Source organism: Staurois parvus, unplaced genomic scaffold (genome assembly GCF_062004578.1).
Source record: "Staurois parvus isolate SC_StPar_1 unplaced genomic scaffold, SC_StPar_1.0 ptg000120l, whole genome shotgun sequence".
NCBI lineage: Eukaryota > Metazoa > Chordata > Amphibia > Anura > Ranidae > Staurois > Staurois parvus.
In genome coordinates, this window is record NW_028317916.1 from 2,074,677 (window position 1) to 2,099,206 (window position 24,530).

General features: G+C 43.7%; 1 protein-coding gene across 4 annotated transcripts in view; it reads left to right on the top strand.

The window, feature by feature from the left end:
- Window positions 1-1,188: 1,188 nt before the first annotated feature.
- The window catches only part of ST7 (suppression of tumorigenicity 7), a 134,685-nt gene continuing 111,343 nt past the window's right edge, over window positions 1,189-24,530 (top strand). For 2 of the 4 annotated variants that reach the window (XM_089672089.1, XM_089672094.1), the window contains exon 1: window positions 1,190-1,378. In XM_089672089.1, coding sequence (XP_089528215.1) covers window positions 1,234-1,378 — 145 coding nt within the window. In that variant the 5' untranslated portion in view covers window positions 1,190-1,233. Of the gene's footprint in view, window positions 1,379-24,530 lie in introns of all 4 variants that reach the window. The other 2 variants (XM_089672090.1, XM_089672091.1) reach the window with 2 other exon arrangements.

Here is a 24,530-nt window from a genome sequence, read left to right on the forward strand (position 1 = left end):
CATGGGGCCCCCTACTGATCCCGGGCAGTGCCCAAGTTTCCAAGTGGTCAGTCCTCCCCTGGGGAGGCCGTTTATAAACGGCCACCCGACCCTGCACTGCCACCGTCCAGCCGTTCATATACAAAGGCCGGACGGGAGGTGGTTAAAGTCAAACTGACTGTCAAAGTCAGTAGCTCTGAGGAAAGGGACTCGTCCCCGAAACACGTCAGCAAGCCGACCATACTGACAGTTGGACATCCCGCCTTTGTTATGGCCATCTCTACCTTCCTACTAAGCTTTACATACATTCTATGTTTGTGAGTAGGTTTTCATCCTTTTTACTTCTAAATAAACCCTGGGGTTTGCGCCTCCTGTTTGCTCTTTTACTTTCCTTGCACCGCACATTCAGCAACTGAACTTTTTGAGATTTCTTTGTGACATCTTATCAAAAGTTCTTTCAAAACAAAAAAGGAAACAATCCATCAAGCTCAGTACATCATCACTGGGCTGAGCTCAGCTGGATCACACTGCACACCAGCCCTAAGGAAGATTATAACCAGGGGCGGACTGACAACTCATGGGGCCCCCAGGCAATAGGGGATCATGGGGCCCCTGTGTCCCTGGGCAAACTCAAAAAAGCCTATGAAAAAGGTACCAGGGGCATCTCATGGGGCCCCCTCCTGACCCAGGCAGTGCCTGAGTTTCCAAATGGTCAGTCCACCCCTGATTATAACACTTGTCAGTTTTTTCTTTTGCCATCTGTGTCCCATTGGGGAGATTTCCCCTCACTTCCTGTCCCATAGTCAAAACAGGAAGTGAGCAGAAACCTCTCCAAAGCAATGGAAGTCCCCATTGGAAGAATTCCCCTCTATTCCTGTGCTGGTGACCACCCACAATTTGGGATTTTCACTCTCGTTGACAATAAACAGGACAAATGACAAGAGTGAATCTTTCTGATGGAGATGCAGCGAGAGAAAAAAAACCAGACAGGTGTTCTACTCCCTCTCCGCTCCATCCAAAACTGAAAGAGAAGTTCTGCCTTTAGTTGTACTTGGAGTTGGCTGACTGGTAATCCTGGGAGAGCTGTGTGCTGTGAGGGTGCAGAGTGACAGTGGGCCATGTCTCAGCTTGTGCTGGGGGAGGGCAGGTACCTTCCTCTAGGATTGGTTACAATGTGGCAGTCAGTCCTCCCAGCCAGGCTGTGCTCACTCACCGAGGGGCAGCAGAGAGCAGCTCTGTCTCCTCACACAGAATATGGCTGAAGCTGGCTTCCTGGAGCAGCTGAAGTCGTGTATGGTGTGGTCGTGGACGTACCTGTGGACGGTGTGGTTCTTCTTCATGCTCTTCCTGGTCTACATCCTGAGGGTCCCGCTGAAAATCAATGATAATCTGAGTACAGGTAGGAGCCGAGGGAGGAGGGGGGCTGACTGCCACGTTTTCTGCACTGGGGACGAGGGAGGGAGGACAAACTTTAGGCACCAACTTGCTGGGAGGACCCGAGGCGGCACGGACTGTGTGGGGGGGGAATGTCCGGTACCCCGGGAGGAGAGGAGGGGTCCGGCCTGAGCCCCCCAGAACACTTTTCTCCACTCTTTTCCATTGTTTGTGGACGGACTTCTCAGGGGTGACTGCAGGGTCCTAGTGCCCATGTCTGAACTGCACTTCTTCACATACAGACTGGAGTCTGGGTCCTCCTGGCTCTCTATATTCTTTAGCGCCAGGTTCACTTTTGATGTGTGCAAAACTGCGCAGATTTTCGCCACACACAAATAAAATGTTGTGGTGCGGTGCAATTAAAAAGAAAAAGGGGGTCATGCACTTTGTGTTCACACATAGGGCTGCCCATTGAAATGAATAGGCTGCTCTAAATGTTATGTGCAAAAAACAAAGGTGCACATACCTGCGTAGCGGTGAATGGAGCCTATAAAGTACTTACCTTTAAATGCAGAAGATACTGTACATGTGGGCTGCCAGCTTCCAATAAAAGGCCAAGCCATGTTCTGCTGGCACATGTGCCCTGTAGCCCTGTTAAACAAGCTCTTCTCAGCTTGTGGCCTGCCCGTCTCGGCGCAGGCTTCCCCTAGGCCTGCCCGTCTCGGCGCAGGCTTCCCCTAGGCCTGCCCGTCTCGGCGCAGGCTTCCCCTAGGCCTGCCCGTCTCGGCGCAGGCTTCCCCTAGGCCTGCCCGTCTCGGCGCAGGCTTCCCCTAGGCCTGCCCGTCTTGGCGTATGCTTCTCGGCTCATGCTTCCCGTATCGCCGTCCGGCTCGGCGCAGGCTTCCCCTAGGCCTGCCCGGCTCGGCGCAGGCTTCCCCTAGGCCTGCCCGGCTCGGCGCAGGCTTCCCCTAGGCCTGCCCGGCTCGGCGCAGGCTTCCCCTAGGCCTGCCCGTCTCGGCGCCGGCTTCCCCTAGGCCTGCCCGTCTCGGCGTATGCTTCTCGGCTCATGCTTCCCGTATTACTGTCTAGTTCGGCACATGCATCCCCTAGGCCTGTCCGGCTCGACGCATGCTTCTCGTAGACCTGTCCAGCTCAGCGCATGCTTCCCAGCTCGGCTCATGCTTCCCCTAGGCCTGTCCGGCTCAGAGCACGCTTCCCCTAGGCCTGTCCGGCTCAGAGCACGCTTCCCCTAGGCCTGTCCGGCTCAGAGCACGCTTCCCCTAGGCCTGTCCGGCTCAGAGCACGCTTCCCCTAGGCCTGTCCGGCTGGGCACATGCTGCTCGGCTCATGCTTCTCGTATCGGCATCTGGCTCAGCACATACTTCCCGGCTTGGCTCATGCTTCCCATATCGCCATCTTGCTCGGCGCATGCTTCCCCTAGCTTTGTTTAGCGCATGTGTCTGTTGTTCAGCTTGATATGTGCCTTGTAGTTTGGCTTCCCCTAGGCCTGTCCGGTTCTGCACTTGCTTCCCGTATCGCTGTCTGGCTTGGCGCATGCTTCCCCTAGACCTGTCCGGCTTGGAGCATGCTGCTTGGCTCATGCTGCCCGTATCACCATCTGGCTCGGTGCATGCATCCCCTAGGCCTGTCCAGCTTGGCTCATGCTTCCCATATTGCCGTCCGGTTCGGCGCATGCATCCCCTAGGCCTGTCCGGCTTGGCTCATGCTTCCCATATCGCCGTCCGGCTCGGCGCATGCTTCCCCTAGGCCCGTCCGGCTCGGCGCATGCTTCCCAGGTCGGCTCATGCTTCCCGTATTGCCATCTGGCTCGGCGCATGCTTCCCCTAGACCCGTCCGGCTCGGCGCATGCTTCCCCTAGACCCGTCCGGCTCGGCGCATGCTTCCCCTAGACCCGTCCGGCTCGGCGCATGCTTCCCCTAGGCCCGTCCGGCTCGGCGCATGCTTCCCCTAAGCCCGTCCGGCTCGGCGCATGCTTCCCCTAAGCCCGTCCGGCTCGGCGCATGCTTCCCCTAGGCCCGTCCGGCTCGGCGCATGCTTCCCCTAGGCCCGTCCGGCTCGGCGCATGCTTCCCCTAGGCCCGTCCGGCTCGGCGCATGCTTCCCCTAGGCCCGTCCGGCTCGGCGCATGCTTCCCCTAGGCCCGTCCGGCTCGGCGCATGCTTCCCCTAGGCCCGTCCGGCTCGGCGCATGCTTCCCCTAGGCCCGTCCGGCTCGGCGCATGCTTCCCCTAGGCCCGTCCGGCTCGGCGCATGCTTCCCAGGTCGGCTCATGCTTCCCGTATCGCCATCTGGCTCGGCGCATGCTTCCCCTAGGACCGTCCGGCTCGGTGCATGCTTCCCAGGTTGCCTCATGCTTCCCGTATCGCCATCTGGCTCGGCGCATGCTTCCCCTAGGCCTGTCCGGCTCGGCGCTTGCTTCCCGGCTCGGCGCTTGCTTCCCGTATCGCCATCTGGCTTGGCGCATGCTTCCCCTAGACCTGTCTGGCTCGGCGCATACTTCCCAGCTCGGCTCATGCTTCCTGTATCGCCGTCTGGCTCGGCAAATTTTTTCCCTAGCTTTGTTTAGCGCATGTGTCTGTTGTTGAGCTTGACATGTGCCTTGTAGTTCTGTTCAGCTTGGCACGTGTGTCATATAGCACTGTTTATCTTGATGATTGTAACCCTGTTCAGCTTGGCGATTTCCTTTTGTAGCTCCATTCAGCTTGGCATGTGTGCCCATAGCCTCCTTCAGCAGAGTGTGCACCCCATAGCCCTATCCAGTGACGTGTACCCCCATAGCCCTGTTCAGCTTGGCATGTTTGCCCTTAGCTCTGATCAGCTTGGTGCATGCACTCCATAGCCCTGTAGGCTGCTATTGATTTCCGCCACTCCTGTCAGTGAGAATCCTTTACAGCTAATAGGGCTACAGGGCGCTTATGTCAACCTAAAGACATGATGTCTCAGCACTCGTATCTCTGGGGAAAACCAACTGCTAGTTTTTGATTTAGGGTCCTTTTACAAATTATGTGTTAGGCTGCATTGGGCAGCATTGACCATAGAGAGGGCATTTTACCTTATATCGTTTACTGCTGTTTACACCAACATGCTGCTTTTGTGTGCGATGAAAATAGTAGGACATGATTTTTCAGCAGCTCAGTGTGTTGTCTTTATAACATGCCTGCTGGTACGTGTCATGTACAGGTGGCATGATGCATTTTAACAATGCACCGCGCCACCACAAAACCACTTATGTCAGCGGGCGCACGTTATACAGACCATCAAGCATGCCTGTTGGTGCGAATGGATGCTCAATCAGAAAAATTGTAGAGGGCCAGTAGAAAACAATGTATTTATTTATCCTTTTAAATGTAATGGTGATTTTTTTTTTTTTTTTTTTTAAACTCTTCATAAAGTAATTGCCTGTTGATCCTGCCAGTTTCTGTGCACTTATTGTAATGGCCACACTAGTTCTGGTGACCCTGGTGAGAACCAGGGATTCTGTCGCTTTGGAGGGATTTCTTTTGATCTCCTGTTTTGCTGACAGGAAGTGAAGGGAAATTTCCCAATGGGTCACAGATCGCAAAACAACCTGACGGATTATAACCCTTGCTTATAATATCCAAAATGAAAATAAATCTTTTTACCTCTAATTCTGCTTCAAGTTACAAAAGAGTTTACATTTCAGTCAGGTTTATGTGTTTGTTTGTGATCCCATTTGAGAAGATTTTACCTCACTGTTTTTACAGCTGCTGTTTTTGGCTTTTGATGTTTTTCTCTACAGGCAGTAAACTCTCCAGCATGTTATCCTATGTGTCTATGTACACATAGAATGTAATCAATGTTTTTTAGCAGGGATGTTTTTGGCTGCAAAAAAAAAAACCTAGAACTAGTGGGTTTCTAGTTTTTTAGCTGTAAAAATGCTCTAACGCTGAAAAACGTGGTAAATCGCAGCAAACCGTTTTTGAACTTTTTTTTTTTACCAAAAAAACTCTAAAAACCGCAAATGTGAAAAAATGTGGCAAACAGCCGCTAAACTCTAATACAAAAACGCTAAAGAAATGCTGAAAAACTCACGTTTTTAATGTGACTTTACACAGCTAACGATACCAGCATTATTAAAACGTCCAGTGTGCGTGGAGCCTAAAGGCTTAATTTTTCATATATAAGAAGTTCTTTCTTGCTAGTTCTACGAGTCGTTTTTTGTCCTCTCTAGTAGCTCTGGCTGTAATATTTGGCTTCAGGGTGGTTCCTGCCCCTGAAAGGTTCTATGGAGCCACACTTGCATATGCACTTCTGGCCTTGACTAGTGCTGGTGTGAACCCATACAAGCACACAGCCCATTCCAGCCACTCCCCTCCCCCATACTCTAAGCTGATTGGCTGCTGTTCTCTGTGACCTGGGTGAGTGTGTGCGCTCTCACAAAAGGAAGTTCAGAGAAGCTGCACTGAGGAACCCAGCTACATAGGTACTAGGTAACTGCATGTTAAGACCAAACTCACACTAGTGCGTACTTTTTTGCATTGTTGCACTTTGTGAGTAGGGCAGCCCTTTAATTTTAATGGACTGCCCTACATGCGAAAAAGAAGCTTATGTATCTTTTTGCTTGTTCTTCTCTTTCACTGCTTTTTTGAATGCACAAGAAAGTACCCTTTAGCACATTTGGGGTCTCATTATGGCAGTGCATATGTGCCAATCATTTTTTTTTTTTTTTTGTTCCATGTATATGTGAGAGTTGTCGTGCTACTAGTATAAATAGCTTCTAAGCAGTGGAGGATGTTAACCATAGCTCCTGGCATGCGTAGATTAAAAAAGAAATAGGAAAGTTTTTAATACTTTAACTTTCTAACCCCTCCTCTTTACTTTTTGTCTATGTCCCAATTAAAGAGATTTTCCACCACTTCCTTTCCTGAGAGGAAGTGCAGGAAAAACTTAACAGGAACACAAACCACAATAAAAACCCCATCCATCCAAAAAAATAAAAATGTTTTGCTCTAGTTGAAATTTAACTGCCTCCCACCTGCCATATAAGGCAATGACGGGCGCAAGGCGGTTCTCTCGTCCGGGAGCGCGCAGCACGGCGATCGGTGGTACTCTGTGTCCCTCGGACACAGTGGATCACCGATCAATGGAAAGAGCCGAAGATTTCGGCTCGGTCATGTGATCAGCTGTGTCCAATCACAGCTGATCGCATGTAAATAGTGAAATGCTGGTTATCGGCATTTGTCTTCTCACAAGCTGTCACGCTGACAGCTCGAGGGGAGAGCCTGTAATCGGCATTCCTCGGAGGGGACATATACACTGATCATCAGGGCACTGATGATCAGTGTAGCCCCAGCAGTGCCAGCTGTCAGTGCCCATCAATGCCAGCTGTCAGTGCTCATCAGTGCCACCTGCCAGTGCCCATCAGTGCCACATCAATGCCACATATCAGTGCCTACCAGTGCACATCAATGCAACATATCAGTGCCCATCTGAGCTGCCTCTCAGTGCCGCCTATCAGTACGCGTCAGTGCCACCTGTCAGTGCCGCCTATCAGTGCCATATATGAGTGCTGCCTTTCAGTGCCCATCAGTGATGCCTGTCAATGCCCATCAGTGCCACCTACCACTGCCTCCTCATCAGTGCCAATCAGTGCCACCTATCAGTGTCCATTAGTGCAGCCTATCAGTGCCCATCACTGCAGCCTCATTAATGCACATCAGTGAAGGAGAAAAATCACTTATTTGCAAAATTTTAAAACAAAAACCTTTTGGTTTGTTTAGCAAAAAATAAAAAACCCAGAGGTTATTAAATACCACCAAAAGAAAGCTCTATCTGTCTCAAAATAATTATAAAAATTTAATATGGGTACAGAGTTGCATGACCGCGCAATTGTCATCCAAAATGCGACAGTGCTGAAAGCTGTAAATTGGCCTGGGCAGGAAGGGGGTATAAGTGCCCAGTAGGCAAGTGGTTAATAAAGGCATGGCTAAGCCTCATGTACATGGCCATAATAATATACTCTAAACTAGGGCTGGATCGATAATTTTATTTTATTTTTACTGGCGAGTACGAGTACCAATACCTTTGCAGTGCGATATGAGCCCTAACAAAATGAATGGGCTCACATCACAATGCAAATAATCCCATTTGATTTGAACAGGAATGCGGTGCATTTCCTGTCTGAATCACATGCTGTTTCCCTGTGGGTGCTTCATTCATTTTGTATGGCTCATATTGCACCCACAGGGAAACTGCATGTGATTCAGACAGGAATTGCACCTCATTACTGTTCAAATTGCATGGGATTCTTTGCAGTGCGATTTGAGTCCATTCATTTTGTATGGGCTCAAATCGCACCGCAGAGGTATTGTTTTTCAGGCATCGGAGCATTAGTACGAATACATGTGCAAATTCTAAGTATTGGTATTGGTCCCTACTCTGAACTGCATCTAAAGTCCTAGATACACACCCGCCTATTGCATATGATGCGTACATTCTGCGCCACTGTTGCATGATTACATTTCTCCCTGACTTTAGTCACACAGTGGCGCAGAATGACCTAGGCCTTTAGTTAGTTGCCCTTATGGTACATGAAGTGCCTTAGCATGTGGCTGGTGTGAATGAAAGCCTAACTCAGGCTTTACTACAACTTTAAGTCTTGGGGGTATGAAGCTTAACACTAACTATTCCTAAAACATTCCCTACCCACTCCTCCTACCTCTCTTGCATACTCTGTATGAAAAAAAAATCTGTTATTTACCTTTTTTAAACCAGTCTGTTCATGTGATCCTGCAGCTCTGGCTCTCCTGTGTAAGGAAGTGCTCGACAATGGATGTGAATCCTGGGAGCGGTTGTTGTGTCACTGATACAAAGGAGCCAGAGCTGCAGGATCATGTGACCGAAGCAGATTAAAAATGGGTAAGTGCACTTATTTATAAAGGATAGGTAGGAGGAGGGGGAGGAAATTTTTTTCCAATATACATAACTTATTTCTAGCTGGTACTTTTTCTTTAGCATTGGAGGCCCACAATGCTGCATAGATACAGTGGATATAAAAGTCTACATGCCCCTGTTAAAATGTCAGGTTTTTGTGATCTAAAAAAAATTAGACAATTATAAATCATTTCAGAACTTTTTCCACCTTTTAATGTGACCTATAAACTGTACAACTCAATTGAAAAACAAACTGAAAATTTCCAGGGGTGGGGGGGGGGGGGGGAGTAAACATAAAAAACTAAAATAATGCGGTTGCATAAGTGTGCACACCCTCTAATAACTGGGGATATAGCTGTGTTCAGAATTAAGCAATCACATTCAAAATCTTGTTAAATAGGAGTCAGTACACACCTGCCATCATTTAAAGTGCCTCTGATTAACACCAAATAAAGTTCAGCTGTTCTAGTAGGTCTTTCCTGACATTTTCTTAGTCGCATCCTACAGCAAAAGTCATGGTCCGCAGAGGGCTTCCAAAGCATCAGGGGGATCTCATTGTTAGAAGGTATCAGTCAGGAGAAGGGTACAAAAGAATTTCCAAGGCATTAGATATACCATGGGACACAGTGAAGACCGTCATCATCAAGTGGAGAAAATATGGCGCAACACTGACATTACCAAGAACTGGATGTCCCTCCAATATTGATGAAAAGACAAGAAGAAAACTGGTCTGGGAGGCTGCCAAGAGGCTTAAAGCAACATTAAAGGAGCTGCAGGATTATCTGGCAAGTACTGGCTGTGTGGTACATGAGACAACAATCTCTTGTATTCTTCATTTGTCTGGGCTATGGGGTAGAGTGGCAAGAAAAACATCCAAGCCCAGCTGTTTTGCCAAAACACATCTGAAGTCTCCCAAAAGCAGGTGGAAAAATATGTTATGGTCTGATGAAACGAAGGTTGAACCTTTTGACCATAATGCCAAAAGATATGTTTGGCGCAAAAACAACACTGCACATCACCAAAAGAACACCATACCCACAGTGAAGCATGGTGGTGGCAGCATCATGCTTTCGGCTGTTTTTTCTTCAGCTGGAACTGGGGCCTTAGTCAAGGTAGAGGGAAATATGAACAGTTCCAAATACCAGTCAATACTGGCACAAAATCTTCAGGCTTCTGCTAGAAAGCTGAACATGAAGAGGCACTTCATCTTTCAGCATGACAATGACCCAAAGCATACATCCAAATCAACAAAGGAATGGCTTCACCAGAAGAAGATTAAAGTTTTGGAATGTCCCAACCAGAGCCGGGACCAGAATCCAATCGAAAATCTGTGGAGTGATCTGAAGAAGGCTGTGCACAGGAGATGCCCTTGCAATCTGACAGATTTGGAGTGTTTTTGCAAGGAAGAGTGGGCAAATATTGCAAAGTCAAGATGTGCCATGCTGATAGACTCATACCCAAAAAGACTGAGTGCTGTAATGAAATCAAAAGGTGCTTCAACAAAGTATTAGTTAAAGGGTGTGCACACTTATGCAACCATATTATTTTGTACAGTTTATAGGTTACATTAAAGGTGGAAAAAGCTCTGAAATAATTTCTTTGTCTCGTTTTTTTACATCACAGAAACCTGACATTTTAACAGGGGTGTGTAGATTTTTTATATCTACTGTAGATGCTTATGTTGTGACAGGTGACAATGCAGCATTCTACTGGGAGCTGAGGTTGTATGATGTTGCACCCCTAGGGGGTATGTTATCAATAGCTTGAGCTCATAGGTGGTGCCCCAACTCAGAAGAAGAGCGATGGAAGAGGATGCAGAGAGCAGGGCTGGATCGTGAAGTTGGCATGTAGTGGAAATATTACCTTGGGTTGCTAAAGCAGATCTCCAGCCAGTGGAGAAGGGTTAGAACCTCTGTTTCCATTATTGCATGTGCTCTAATTGGGGAGTTTTTTTTTTTCTCGCTCCTTGTGTAGTTTTGCAAAATTTCTTTATCGGGGATACAAAACTTGATACAGTGTTTTTTTATTTTATGTTTAGTGACACAGAGAAGGGTTTGAATGCTTATTAGATTTTGTCTGTGCACAATTGATGAGATGTCTGTCCTGTCCTAAAAACTGGTGCCTCCAAGCCAAAAAGTGACAATGAAAACCCACAAACAGATACGGTGCACAAAATGTGGAAGATTGCCAAATAAAAAGGTTAAAAAGAAAAATGTTGTGGATAAAAGCAACCTGGACATGTCACTATGCACTATGCAAACAGGGCTCTAATTAAGAAAAAAAAAAAAGCGGCTTTTATCCCTGTGAAAAGGGTCAGACTGATTTTGACCCCTTAGACACCATTCAACTGCTTAAGATGAAAAGTTGTCTTCACGCTGTATGCATGTAACCCCTAAGTGCTCATTCAGATGGGTGTCAAAAAAGTCACATACAGATGCATAACGTTTTGCATGCAGCAGTATAGAAGGCTATGGGCCCATTCACACAGCTGCCTCTGGCAGTGTAATGTTGTGCTGTAGTCTGAAATGTAGAAAAATACATTGGAATAAAGCTGTGTTTGGGACCAAATTTGGAGCGATTACACTGTACGCATGTAAATGTCTGTGCTATCATCTACATGTGTACACCACAAAGTGAGAAAATGCTAGCAAGAATTATTTTTTTTTTTTTTGCAATAAATGCTTATCTGTCTGCTGGAAAACTTCTTTAGAATATAGGCTAAGCTGTACTTGCGCAGATACCAGAGTATCTTGTATGCTTTCGTGCCGGGTGAATCAACTTGAGTGCACATGTGTGGGGTGCGTCATCCCATGCCCGCCGAACATGCTCAACTCAGAAGACCATGTGAAAGTGTCTGCGGTGGCAAGGGAGCTTGCAAACATTGCATTACTGGAGCAGACTGCAGACTTTGGTTCCTTTTTAACTTTTCTAGATTTACTTTTACTTGGATATATATGGAAAAAAAAAGCTGACCAGTTTTAGCCTTGAGTTTTATCGTCTACATATTCTTCTGTAGACTGCAATGTGATACTGAGAAGTGGACAAAGTGGTGGGGTGTATGAACTTACCTGTAATATGCCAAAACGATTGTGACCATGGTGGCATTGTTTAGGTGGTCCAAGTATGACTCCATTCCAGTTTTTTTTTTTTTTTTTTTTTGTAGTTTTAGATGAAGTTGTGAAAGGTACGAACCCCTGTTCACGTCCTGTCCTCCTGACAACATCTCTACAACAGCAACACAGATAGAAATAAAAATGATTTTAGCAGAGTAAGGAAATGTTAGAACCCCTGACAGAATTGTGTGCTTGTCTGTGTCCCTTTTGTACATTTTCCCTCACTTCCTATCTGGTGAACCTGTTGTCAGCAGAACAAGGATTGAGTATAAATTAGCAGTAAAACCAGGCAGGACATCTATTTTTTCCACTCAGTTTGAAAATGGGGAAAAAAACATTACATACACTTTAAAGTAGAATTCCAGGCAAAATCTTAATACTCTTAAAAATGGTTCCTCCCCCTCTGGTCTGGTACATGATCCATTTCCCCTGTGTCAGCCAGCAGCAGCTGCAGGGGGAGGAGGGAGCCCCAATACTGGATGGGCCATAGGAGCCTATGGGTGATGTTGCTGCTCCCAGGAATTGTCAAGCACACTCTGCAGTTGGTGCTGGCTGACACAGGGGAGATCACATGTGGAGCGGCCTGAAAACAGGTAAGTGTACAGATCTTTCTTACACAGGTTAGTCAGGATAGGTGTTAGTAGGGGGAGGGAGCATTTTTAAGAGTCGTTAGGTGGTAGCCTAGAGTTCTACTTTAACTGCTCATTTTTTGCACACATTAAAGCCTCTGAAATACTACATATTTTCTGAAAGCAGAAGGCCTATACAATAAAATGTAATTTTCTATCGCATCCAGTGTTAGTTCAATTCTATATTTTCAATTTAAAAATACTCAAATTTACTTTTATTGCACATAAGTGCAATATAACCTTCATTTTTTTTTGTTGCTAAAATATTATGTTGTGCAAGCAAATAGATACCAAATATGTCAGGCCTTAAAAATGCCTGTCGCTTATAAGCCAGGAGGGAGATGTTCCAAATCTTGCTCTGCTTCTTAGACCAGTGGGAGACTGCTCTCCAAAGATCTCTCTCGCCCAAAAAAACGATCCAAAATGTTCACTCCTATAAATCTTTCATAAGTAAGGAATCCAACAACAAAATCATAACCAACTGGTACCGTGCCCCAACAATCGTACACTCCATCTACCCTTTCTGTTACTGGAGATGCGGCTCAGCCTTACGGAGATAGTTCACCCTGTGCATGTTAATTGAGTTAAAAACATAATTGACTGCAAAGAAATCCTAGTACCTTTCCAAATGAATACTTGCAAGTTTGAATGTCTTTTATGTTTCTGCTCCTGTTCTATCAGCCTTTGAAGCTGCTGCCAGTTTCCAGCAACACCAAGCCCAACCTATGGTATCCCTCACCCACCCTCCTCCTATCCTCTACCTTTCATCAGTGCCGTTGGAAGAAGGAACGAGGCATGGCAGCTATGCCTCTCCCATGAGGGCATGTAATGTTACAGCATTGGTCAGAGCAGTCCCATGCCCCCCCCCCCCCCCCATTGCATTCACAGTCTCTGGGGCCGTGTAGTGAAATTTTCAAGTATGGCTTCCATTACAGTGGCTGGCATGGATAATGGGAGAAGGTGATCATAATCTGTAAGTGCAGTAGGAGCCGACGTAGTGGAAGAAGGGTTCCATGACATAGTTCACCCTTATATTTTTTATGAACATTTGGGCATAGCGTTTTCCCCAACGTGCTTGTATAGCTATTGCCTGTGCAGGGGTAGGTGCTGAAACAGCTAGGGCTATTGTTGGGTAAACCTGGCACTGTGTGAAAAAGAAGTAGCTAATGTGAGAGCTGGCATTGCAAGAGACAGACTGAGATAATTTTGCCTTTCTCGCATGCCAGTAGGACTTTGCTCAGCCTGTCTCGTGTACGGTCACCATTACAAATCATTAGGCTCCACATAGCCTACTGGACAGGCTCCCCACTACCTCATTTTTCCTTTGTTTCAAGTTGTGATATTGATTATAGGGAGCATGGGTAAACATGTCTCTCATGAGGAATTAAATACTTGTAAGTAGCCCTAAAAAGGGTCAGGACCTCTGCTAAGCAGAAAATGGAAGCCAAAAGGGGGCAATAAAAGAGGGCTGCCAGTACAAAGAGGGGACAAAGCACAGGAAGCTGTACAAAAAGTGATACTGGGATGGGTTGCAATTGTTCACATATTTCTAGAAAAAAAGAAGCTATCTCCCTTAGATTTATAGAGAAAACTCTCACTCTAAATAAAATAATTTCTTGAACCTAGGGAAATGGCCCTGTATTCCGGTCCCTACAAACCTTTGCATTTCCAATCACCTACTGTCCCAGTGACAAAGGTCTCCATAACAAATGAAAAGTGTAAATATCCCCATTGGTCACATGGCAATTAAATGCTGACATAGGGTCTAGGCCTTAGGCACTCAGACCAAATACAAATAAGAAAGGTGTTGTGTTTTTTTTTTTTTTTTTTTTTTTTTTACACTCCAGGTACTTTATACATTGCAATAACAGCCCTCATATTTTCCCTATAGATTTTATATAATATCCTCAAAGAATACATCAATGGATGTAGCAGCATGCACTCACAGGAACAGTTGCTTTAGTTATCTGAAGTATTTTCTGCTATACATTTTTATATAACTGTTTACTACTCTTTTTATTATGTATTCAGGTGCATGTAGTGATAACATTGTTGGCATGTTCTATGCCATTTACAAGGTGTAGTACTTGCTAAAACATGCTGTAACTCTGTGTGTTGCTGATGCACTATGATTTACTGTTTTGGCCTTGGTTTACTGTCCTTGTAATATAGGTACTAATTCTTAAGTAGGAGAATTAAATTGAAGTGATAGAAAGTACGTACTGCGATGCCTGTTGTACAAAGTATAGCTGATGTTGCTAAATATAGTTGAAGCTGTTGGCATACAACTTAATTTGAAAGCTTCAACAAGACTACATAAATACCCAGTAGTGCACATTACAGAGCCGGGATTAATGGACTGCTGCCAGAAAAGGTCCAGAGTTACAGAACTATATTTGAATATAAATGTAATGTTTAATGGGAAATATGACAAAGTATTTCTCAGGTCATCTACTTTTAGTATTCTGAAAGTTGAGTGGTCAGAAACTACGGATGCACCAGTACTGGTACCAAGCATTTCCACGAGTACTTGTGAAAATGCACCTGATAGATGAAACCAATACTTTGCGATGTGATTTGCATCAGTATAAAATGTATGGATGCAAATTGCACCACAACGAATAGCATGCAATTTGAACAGGAATATGATTCATGTCCAAATTGCATTCTATTGCCCCACTGCTTCTTTGTGAACCCAGGCTTGTCATAGAAAGAAAAGGTCTGGGGATTTGATATCCCTGTAGCTTTCTCTCCTCTCCATGCAGTGATTTGGATAATTGGTGTTCTATATTTTTATTTTTTGTAAATATAGAGATTTGCAGGTCAGCCACTAGAGGGAGGCTCAGCTAGCTACTTCTGTTACCCTGTCACTGCTTAACCAGTGTTCAGCTAAAGTGGTTGTCAAAACAAAAGAAGATATTCGGTACATCTATGCATGCACATTTCTCCAGATTGAATCCCTTTAAAAACAAAAGCACAGAAAAATAACTGCTGTGCCATATTACTTCTGTACTCCTAACTTCCTGTCTGAGTCAAACACATTTCCTTTTCTGCACTGAAATCCCAACCAGTGTTGTCAGCCTTGTCTGCTGAACTATAGAATGCTGCCTATGCATGTTGAGAAGGACCATTGTCTGTCCTCATCATGTATACATTGATTTATTTCCCAGAAAGATCTGGGGATGTGTCCCTACATCAGAAGGAACTGCATTCTCAGCATCTGCAAGTGCAATAATGTTACTAACCTTATAATTATATCGCAGAGAGAAAAAGTCCCTTCCTGCTACAGGACGGTAAAAAAAAGAAAAAAAGGTTGGAACATGCGCTAGAGAGGATGAGGAAGCAGGGTGGTAAAGTGAAGAGTGATCAGAACACCTGTCAGGCATTGATTGCTGTCTCTGCTTCTGTTTGGGAGATTCACCCTCTCTGTTAGTCCTGCTTACCAGTATTGACTAGAGTGAATATAAGGCCTCATGCACACTTGCACACTGGATGTTATAAAAACGCCAGTAGCGTTATCTGTAGAATGCTACAATTATTACATGAGTTTTTTTGCGTTTTTTTTTTTTTTTTTTTTAGCTTTTTGCATTAGCTTTTTTTCAGTGCTTTTTTAGTGTTTTTCAGCATTTACTTTTTTAGCACAGTTATACTCACAAAATCTTCAGGGTCAGTCCTCATGCACACTGGATGTTTTTACAGCTGCTGTTTTTGGCTTTTGATGTTTTTTTCTATAGCTAGTAAACCCCCCAGCATGTTATCCTATGTGTTCATGCACACATAGACTGTAATCAATGTTTTTTGGCAGGAAAAAAAAAACACAGGACTAATGGGTTCCTAGAGGCGTATTTTTAGCTGTACAAATGCTCTAATGATGTAAAATGCTGCAAGCTGGTGTTTTTGGACTTTTTTTTACACCAAAAAATACAAATGTGGGAAAACTCTGCTAAATGCTAATGCAAAAAAGCTGACTTTACACAGCTAATGTTACCAGTGTTATCAAAACACCCAGTGTGTATGGAGCCTTATAAACGCCGGATAGCCACATTATTTAGCATTTTTCATCTTTTATCTGTGTTTTTCAGCTTTAATCAGTGTTAGAGCATTTTCACAGCTAAAAAAACCCGCTAGTTCTCGTGTTTTTTTTTTTTTTTTTTCTTTCAAGACAGAAAACGCTCCTGCCAAAAAACGCTGATTAAAGCCTATGTGTGCATGAACACATAGGATAACATGCTGGGGAGTTTACTGGCTGTAGAAAAAAAAACGCCAGAAGCTAAAAACAGCAGCTGTAAAAACTTCCAGTGTGCATGAGGATGAAATCCCAAATTTTGGGTTGTCGCTAGAACATCAATAGAGGGGGAATACATTCAATGGGGACACTAGTTCTGGTGACAACCAGGGATTCCCCCACTTTGGTGAGATTTCCTTTCACTTCCTGTTTTAAAACTGTTTTAGCTATGGTACAGGAAGTAAAGGTAAATCTCTCCAATGAGACACAGATGGCAAAAAATAACAAGGGTTATAACCCTCCCTTACTCTGTCCGAAATGGAAAAAAAAAAGTATTGTCAATAGTTCTACTTTAGGCTATCTGCCCCAAAGATAGTGCTTTGTTTTTCAGTGAGCTGACTCATAGATTTGCATTGTGAGAAGGAACAGTAAAGCATGACCGTTACAGAAGCACAGCCTGAATATGCAATGAACGAGTATGGCGGTTCTCCTGTATTTTAAAAACAGTAAAAGTTTACAAGGTTTTCAAATATAGTTTACATTGATGAAATTTACCTGAAGCAGCTCATTTACATGCATATGTGGAAACACAGAAAAGTATTTTCCCTTTAAGCAGTCCATAGACATGAAATGGTAGTCTCATGCCTTTCAGGCTTACTGATCGGGTGAATGACCTGAGCACTCTAAAAAGCCGAAGTCTGGGCAATATTCACCTCCTCTTTGTCCTCAGCAGTATTTCTTTTTAGCCACTAGATATCCTCAATCTTCTTGGTTGGAATGTGCCCACTGTCAATCCACAGGACTGAGGACAGTAAGTGATTGCATAATGGACTCGGCTCCTTAGGGTGTGTACATTGGCATCCTGCCCTCACAGTGTAATCATGCAAAGCGTGGTAATCACGTCCGCTCCACACTTTACATTATTGACAACTGCCAATCACTAGAAAAAAACCTGAAAAGCAAGAGGACCCTGCCCATCATGTGACCAACCTGAAGATATCTGGAAAAGGAAAGTGTGTGTTTTTGCTTTAGTTTGTTGTTAGTGTAAAATATAATTACACTGGTGGAGGATGCCTTGTGGTTTTTTTTTTTTAAATAATTTTTAGGTTTTTCTGTAGTAAACAGTTCTGTAGGAACTGTAGTTGCTTAAGGTTCTTGAACTTTGGGGCTAAATTAAATTTTTTTTTCTTTTTCAGGCTTTTAGGCTTCATGCACACAGGACGTTAAAAAAAAAAAAAAACTCCTAGAAGCTGTCCTTCTAACAGCAGTGTATTTGCAAAAAATAAAAACCGCCTGATGCTTTTAAAAATAACGCTTTTACAAGCGTATAGGCACGTTACAAACGTCACGCGCTTGGGCATTCATTTCATTGGCCAGAATGGTGAACTATTATGGCTATTGATATGAATTAACGCTCAAGCGCTAAATGCACCTAGTTTTTAGACGTGTTTAGGTGAATTTAGATGTGTTTAGCCGCGTCAGGCATGTTTTCTGCCAAAAAATGTCTGACGCCCCTAAAAGTGGCTGCAAAAACACTGTGTGCATGAGGCCTTATGGGTAAAGATGTATTTTGCAAGCTGAGTTTCAGGTGTTCAGACTGTCAGATATGTTCGTGGTAAATATGCAAGTTATTAGGTATTTTTGTCAGTTGTACATAAATAACCTTCCCAAACTGCTTGTTAAATATGCATGAAAAAAATCTTCATCTTGACGTCTTAAGGCAAGAATTCCTGTCCATGGTATTAATACTGTATATTTCCCAGAGTATATAGGCAGCATTTTGATACATGGAAGTTTAACTTTAAAAAATGTTTTAACACTGATTATCTTTAAACTCTTTACATTTCATTGGCAAGTTAACTATACATACTGATAATTAATGCTGTATCATTTGATCTTTTATCAGCAGGCCTGCATCCCAGAAGCAATATTATTTATGAGCGTGATCACAAAATAGATAACTTGTCTCTCTGGCCTCTTAAGTATGTTGCAAGAATCATCATGTCTCATGCACCCTAATCTATTGATGGCCGTTGATGGTTTGTGGCCTGATCTGGACTTCCTGTTGTAGATGTTGTTTGCAAGAGGCATCTAATTCTTGCAGATATATGCTGTAAATGCAATGATGATTTGCTACACATGACAGAATTAACTTTTATTTTTCATTCCGTGAGTGTGTATTACCTCTTCTTTGCAAACCTTTGTATTAGCAACAGTATATTCAAATCTCATGTAGAAAATAAAAACACCAAAATTGCTTCAAGGCTAACACTGCATTCAAAATACTCTGACAATGTACACTTTTTGTATTCTGTTTTCCTTAAAGTTTAGTTGAAATGTATTTATCTAATCCAGCCTTCTTCAATCAGGGTGCCTTCAGATTTCTTCAGGGGTGCCTTGGCAAAATGCCAAAAAGTGTCCTAAAAATTGTATACAGACCAGTAGCTGAAGCCTGCCTTTTTGTCACACAAAGCAACAGGTTTTCATTGTGCACCATTACCACTATCTAGCTGCTGACAACATAAAAAAAAACGATTAGAAGGACATTGGGCACCTGCACAACAGCATTACTTGCCCCTCCCCTGCCCCTCTCCATCTGCACTGGGGTCACATTAGCTGAGTGAAAGAAACTGAGGGAGGAGAGAAACAATGGAATATTAGTCAGTACCAGTGTGCAAAGGTGTATTTGGTTTGGAAGAATAAATCACCTCTGACATTAGATGTCCCACATGTGCAGATGTTGCTGTGTTCTATAAAACTATTAGTTTAGTTTTTTACATTTTGTAATGGGTGCCTCAAGATTTGTGAAAAATTTTAAAGGGTGACTTGACTGAAACAAGGTTGAGAAACGCTCATCTAGTCCGTCAGGGAAGATTATATGCACAATTGGGGTCCTCTTGACCCCTATGCAGAGACCTTCTGTGTCTTTGGTGGAGCCCTGAACTGTTGTCAGGGTCTAGATTATAAAGGCTGTGAACACCTGCACACTTAGCCTGCTGGTTACTGGCAAGATCTGGACACTAGGCTGGAGAAGCTGCGGTGCCTCAATCTGGAAACACAAAATGAGGAAAAGTATAAAAAACAACAGAAAATTTCCCAGCACACCAGTTAGCCTCCAAAAAAACAAAATGAGCCCTGTCTAAAAGCTCGTGTTTTTGTTTTTATTTTTGGTTTTAGTTGCATATATTTGCAAATATATGTGAAAGCCACAGTGCCTTGCCAAGGCTCCTCTGTATACTGTGGTCCTAACTCTCTATAGTTTTGAGATTCTCCATGTTGGAGCACTTGTAGCAGTGGATAAAGTAAGGTCAGGTTTGCCTGGAGGTAGCCCAATCCTCCTTAAAGGCACAGGGACACATTGGACATCCAGCAAAAGCACAATGGCAGCTGAAAATATCCAATGCGCCCTGCATGAAATTCAGCCTACACGCTGTACAGATAAGTGGCAACTACCCTGATCTATGAAACCACCATTCTCTGCTCAGAACTGTCATTCTGGAGCCCCGCACTCTGCATATGTGCAAACCCTATGTCACTTTTTTCTAAATTTTTACAGTGGCAGGGCCTCACATTACCATGTATAGCCTGAATCTTTATTTTCAGTGGAAAGTCTTTCCATACCCTGTTTAGCTCGTTGATAGACCATCTGTTAAAGTAGAAGTTCACCTTTCTGAACATGTTCTATGTTCAGCATCCACTCCCTCTTCCCCTGTTCAGCCCCCATGGAAGCAGTCAGGTCCTCTTACAATTTGATATCAGAGCAGCCATGTCGGGCTCCACCCACACGGCCACATCATTCATTCATTCGTTCTGTGAATGACTGAACTACAACTACCATCAGCCATTGCTGCAGAGGGCTTGTAGTCTCGATGAACTATGAGGGTGCTGGTGAGCACTATCATAGTTCATTGATCTTCCTGGACTTCAGTAAGTGCCTGCCCGTATTGGAGGTTTGTGGAGATGGCTTTACTGACAGTCTGCAAGAGCCTGATATTGCACCTGTAATCTGTTGTTCGCGTGTGCAATGCTTTACAGGCTGCTAAGGAAAAAATTAATAAATGCCCATTTTTTACCTGCAAAAAAATGTTAATTTATTATTTTCTTTAAAAAAATGAATGTATCCCTTAAAGCCAATGAAGTTTCGGATTGTACTGGCTTAGGGGCTGGAATATGAAGACTGTTTAGAGCCAGGCAAGCTGCATAAGGATGATTTCTACAGGTTTGTGGCTATGGGAAATATGACTCTCTGCAGAAATGCTGGGGAGGGGGACTCAAAAAGGAACTCCTTTTAAAATGCTTAAACGGGCAGTTCCAGCCAAAAAATTTTAAATTGCTGTTGAAACACATTTAGGAACTGCTTTAGCCACCAAATGATTTGTGAACTTCCTACCTCTGAGGGATGGTTCACAGCACAACATTCTGCACCTCAATATGTCTGTTATTGTGCCTTGAGCCATATTGCATTAGACAGCCCAGTCAAAATGAATACATTGTAACTGTACTTTAGTGCATGTTGCATTCTTTTCTTTTGCAGTACAGTTTACCACAATGTACAGCACAGGTACATTGGGATGCCATTTGAAATAGCTAGTACTGCAACACACCAATGTGCATACAGTGTGTGTGGGAACAGATCTAAGCAAATTGTAATGCTGGCTATATATCTTTTCTTCTTTCAATTTGAGTTTTCTTACATTTTTTGATTGTAAGATATTTTATTTCAGGGCTTGACAAATGTGCTTTGAATATAGGAGTCAGCTAAAAAAGTTAGATGCCAGTTTTTTTAAATTTTTTTTATTTTTTTAAGCATAGCATGGGTTGTGCGTGCCTGGGGCAAGGCAATTTTAATTTGCACCCCCTAACCCTAACTTACAGCAGAGCCGCTAGCCAATAACCCCCCAGGGTTATATGCTGGCCGGAAAGAACAACAATAAAAACCTGTTTTGGGGGGGAAACTCATTCTGATTGCCTTCTCACCAATTTTCACAAATCCCCCACAGCTCTCACCTCTTCACAAATCCCCTACTCTTCACAAATTCCCCCCTTCACAAATTCTGACTCCACTATAGACTTTGGTCTGTTTCCATGGCTCATTCACCTCTTCTCCTAGAACATGGTAGTCAGCTGGCCATGATCTTCTGCCTCCTGCCAGATCTGCTCAAACACAGCCTGGTCGCCCCAAGATTGGCTGACACCACACACACCCTGATCTCCCTTCTCGATCGCCGTTGTGTGACAGCAGGAATGGAACAGTTTGGATCTAGCCTGCTCTGCTACAGTGCTGCAGGGAAAGAGAGCGATGGGAAAATAGGAGAGAGATGGAGGAAAGGGGGGGGGGTTGTGGGGGGGAGGTGAGAGGGGTTAAGAAAGTGGGGGGGTCTACCACTACTTCACAGGTCCGCTCTGCCACTACTTTACAGTTCGACTACTACTACCTCCTCCAACGCTTCCCTCACTGTCACCGGCAGTCCCCTGCTCGTTCTGCTTCGATGGGCTACCCTCACACTCCCACCAGGCCCTGCTCTGAGCCACATTTCTGTCTAAATAATGTGTCCAGATTTCAGGCAGACACATTATTTATACTAACAGTGAATGGGTACCAAGACGCAGTTTCTAATTGACATGTGGACCTGGTGCTTGGGATTTGTCGAACCCAATTTTAACTTTTATAGAACTCCTAAAACTTGGATGAAATTTATCAAAATGAAAGCTTTAGTAGCATCGGTGTGTTCCTCTGTCCAAAGTTTGGTTTCATTTTTTTTTTTCTGTAATATTGAAGCTGCTTGCCTGAGATAGCAAAGGATAATATTGTATGTGGTTTTCGTTCTTTATTTCAGTAATAGGTTGTTGTAAATTACTGGAGTTGCACAGTATTTAGCCTCGGTGGCAGACTGCTAAATGGTTTTTATAGCAGAGTTCACTATTAAACGCCTGTGACACTTCCTGTAAATTAAATCTGTATAAACAGTTCCTTGTGCCATCTGAGTGTGCTTTTTATACTGTTTATGCCCACTGTTCCCTTCATTTGCCTAAAAGTGGGCAGAGCTGTTGGAATGTGTCCTTTTTTTTTTCTTTGTAATACCAACAAATTTTATATAGAATTTACCCACGTCTGTCAATTTATGTGAATATCTGTATCAGTTTGTTGCTCTCTGTACCTATTCATCAATGTTTGTCATAAGCATGAGGTGATTTTACTCAAGTACAGCATGAAATGAAAGATTTACTTCCAACATCCAGATGTACAAGGAAATAAAGTCTTATACAAACAATTTCATGTATGAAGTGATTACAGGTTTGGAATATTATGATGTACTTGGGAGATTGGCAACTCTTTTCACTACAAATGGCCAGAAGCCATACATTCATTCTTAGCTTAACTAGTTTATTATTTAACTTCTAATTCTTCAATCAATTCTTCGCTTTCTTGTAATACAACAACAGAAGCAGTGCAGCTGAATCTGTGCAACTTTGGTAAAACAATAAGACATTCACACCTAAGCATTTTTTTCAAGCGTTTTTGAGTGTTTGTTGCGCAGAATTGCACATTTTTGCAATTTTTGTCAAGTGTCTTTCAACTAAAAGGTGTGGAGTGCTGCTGAAAAAGGGCCAGAGAGCTGCTATTTGAGCACAACAAAATGCTTGAAAAAACTTGAGAAAAAATCTGATGAGTTTCAGACATTTCCATTGAAGTCTATGAGGACAAAAACTCACAATTTTGCCTGAAAGGTAGCTCAAGTACTTTTTTGAGTGACGGGAGTTTAGTGACAGAACGCTCAGATGTGAATAAGAAAGCACCATTGAAAACCATAGATTTTTGTTTGTTGAGCGTTTTGTAGCTTGTAGTTCGAAGCTTGAAAACACTCAAGTGTGAATGGGGCCTGAGAGCCACAGCTGGACCCGTCACTGTTGGGACTGCCTGTGTGTTGCTTCAGTCATTGAATCCTGCAAAGGTGTTTACCTTGGTGCAATGGGTATAGTCAGCTACAGGGTGCTGTACAGGTGTAGGGCTGTGGTCTGTCCCTATGCAGCCTCAAGACCCCTTTGGTGTTATTCCCACTGTGACTGGTGAAGCCTGGATCCTATGTAGGGACCAGCAACATGGATATGTAAGACAGGGTCACCCTATAACTCCGACTGTTACCGTAGTCCCCAAGCCAAGCAGGTACGAGGCAGAATATTTCGATTACATGCTTTTCACTAATTGTGCATATACTAATTAGTGTGCATTTAGACAGCAAACTGCGAATGTGTTTGGAACATATTTACTTGTACAGTGTAAACATGTCAAACCTGGTGCTAAAATTCAACCCTGCAGAGCTAAGTATAAGTTGGATGATCAGGTGTTGCATCACATGTCCTTCGTAGGGGTCCTACGTGGCCTAAAAACATTGCACTTTATTGCTGTGATGTGGTCCTTTTGAATAAAAGCATTTCAACATTTTTTTAGAAGATCCATGGTGTGCTGTCAAATACACTGATCTGTGATGTTACCAGTTCCCAGCTGGTTGTTGCTACAGCACTTTATTAGTCTTTCAGCCTAATCCAGAAACTCGTGCGATGAGAATATTGTTTGCCACTTCACACCCACAAGTAAGCACTTTTCATCCACTTCCACCTAGAATTAAGGGTGCTCAAGCGCTTTCATCCTCCCTATTTGCCACAAAGACTTCTTTGAAGGATGGCCACCATACAGGTTGCTTCATACTCCCTCGCAGACATGCTTACCCCATTTATGCACCCTACTCTGTGAGCAAACCATAGGAGAATACCCCCACTTTTAGCGAGAAAACAGTTGCAAGGACCCACAGGAAAACATTTGTTCTTCTAAATGCTCAGAGTGACTACATATTCCTTGCACCAGAGCAGGACCCTATTTTAAGACCAGTCTCTGCATTCGATCCTAGCTCTAACTTAAGCATGCAACTCATGGCCCACATGGCAAAGACAGACGCAACTATCTTGCAATTTCATGGACAACTATTGGCTTTAACACTGCCATCACTGTCTAGGGCACAAAAGTACCAGCCTCCTTCTCCATCAAAGATAAAGTAAGTAGAACCTGTGCATGATCACTAACAAGATTACTACAAACAGTATGGTAGATAAACAGATAAGTTAATATGCTGCTTAAGTCCTCATATGATCACAACGCATATATAAATAACAATATACCTTACAGGACAGCGCTACATATATCACAATATAAAAACCTATAAAAGTCCAAAAAGCACTAAAGAGCATTGAATCCCTTCTGTATCTGCTAGAGTCCTCATAAGGCAAATACTCATTGATGC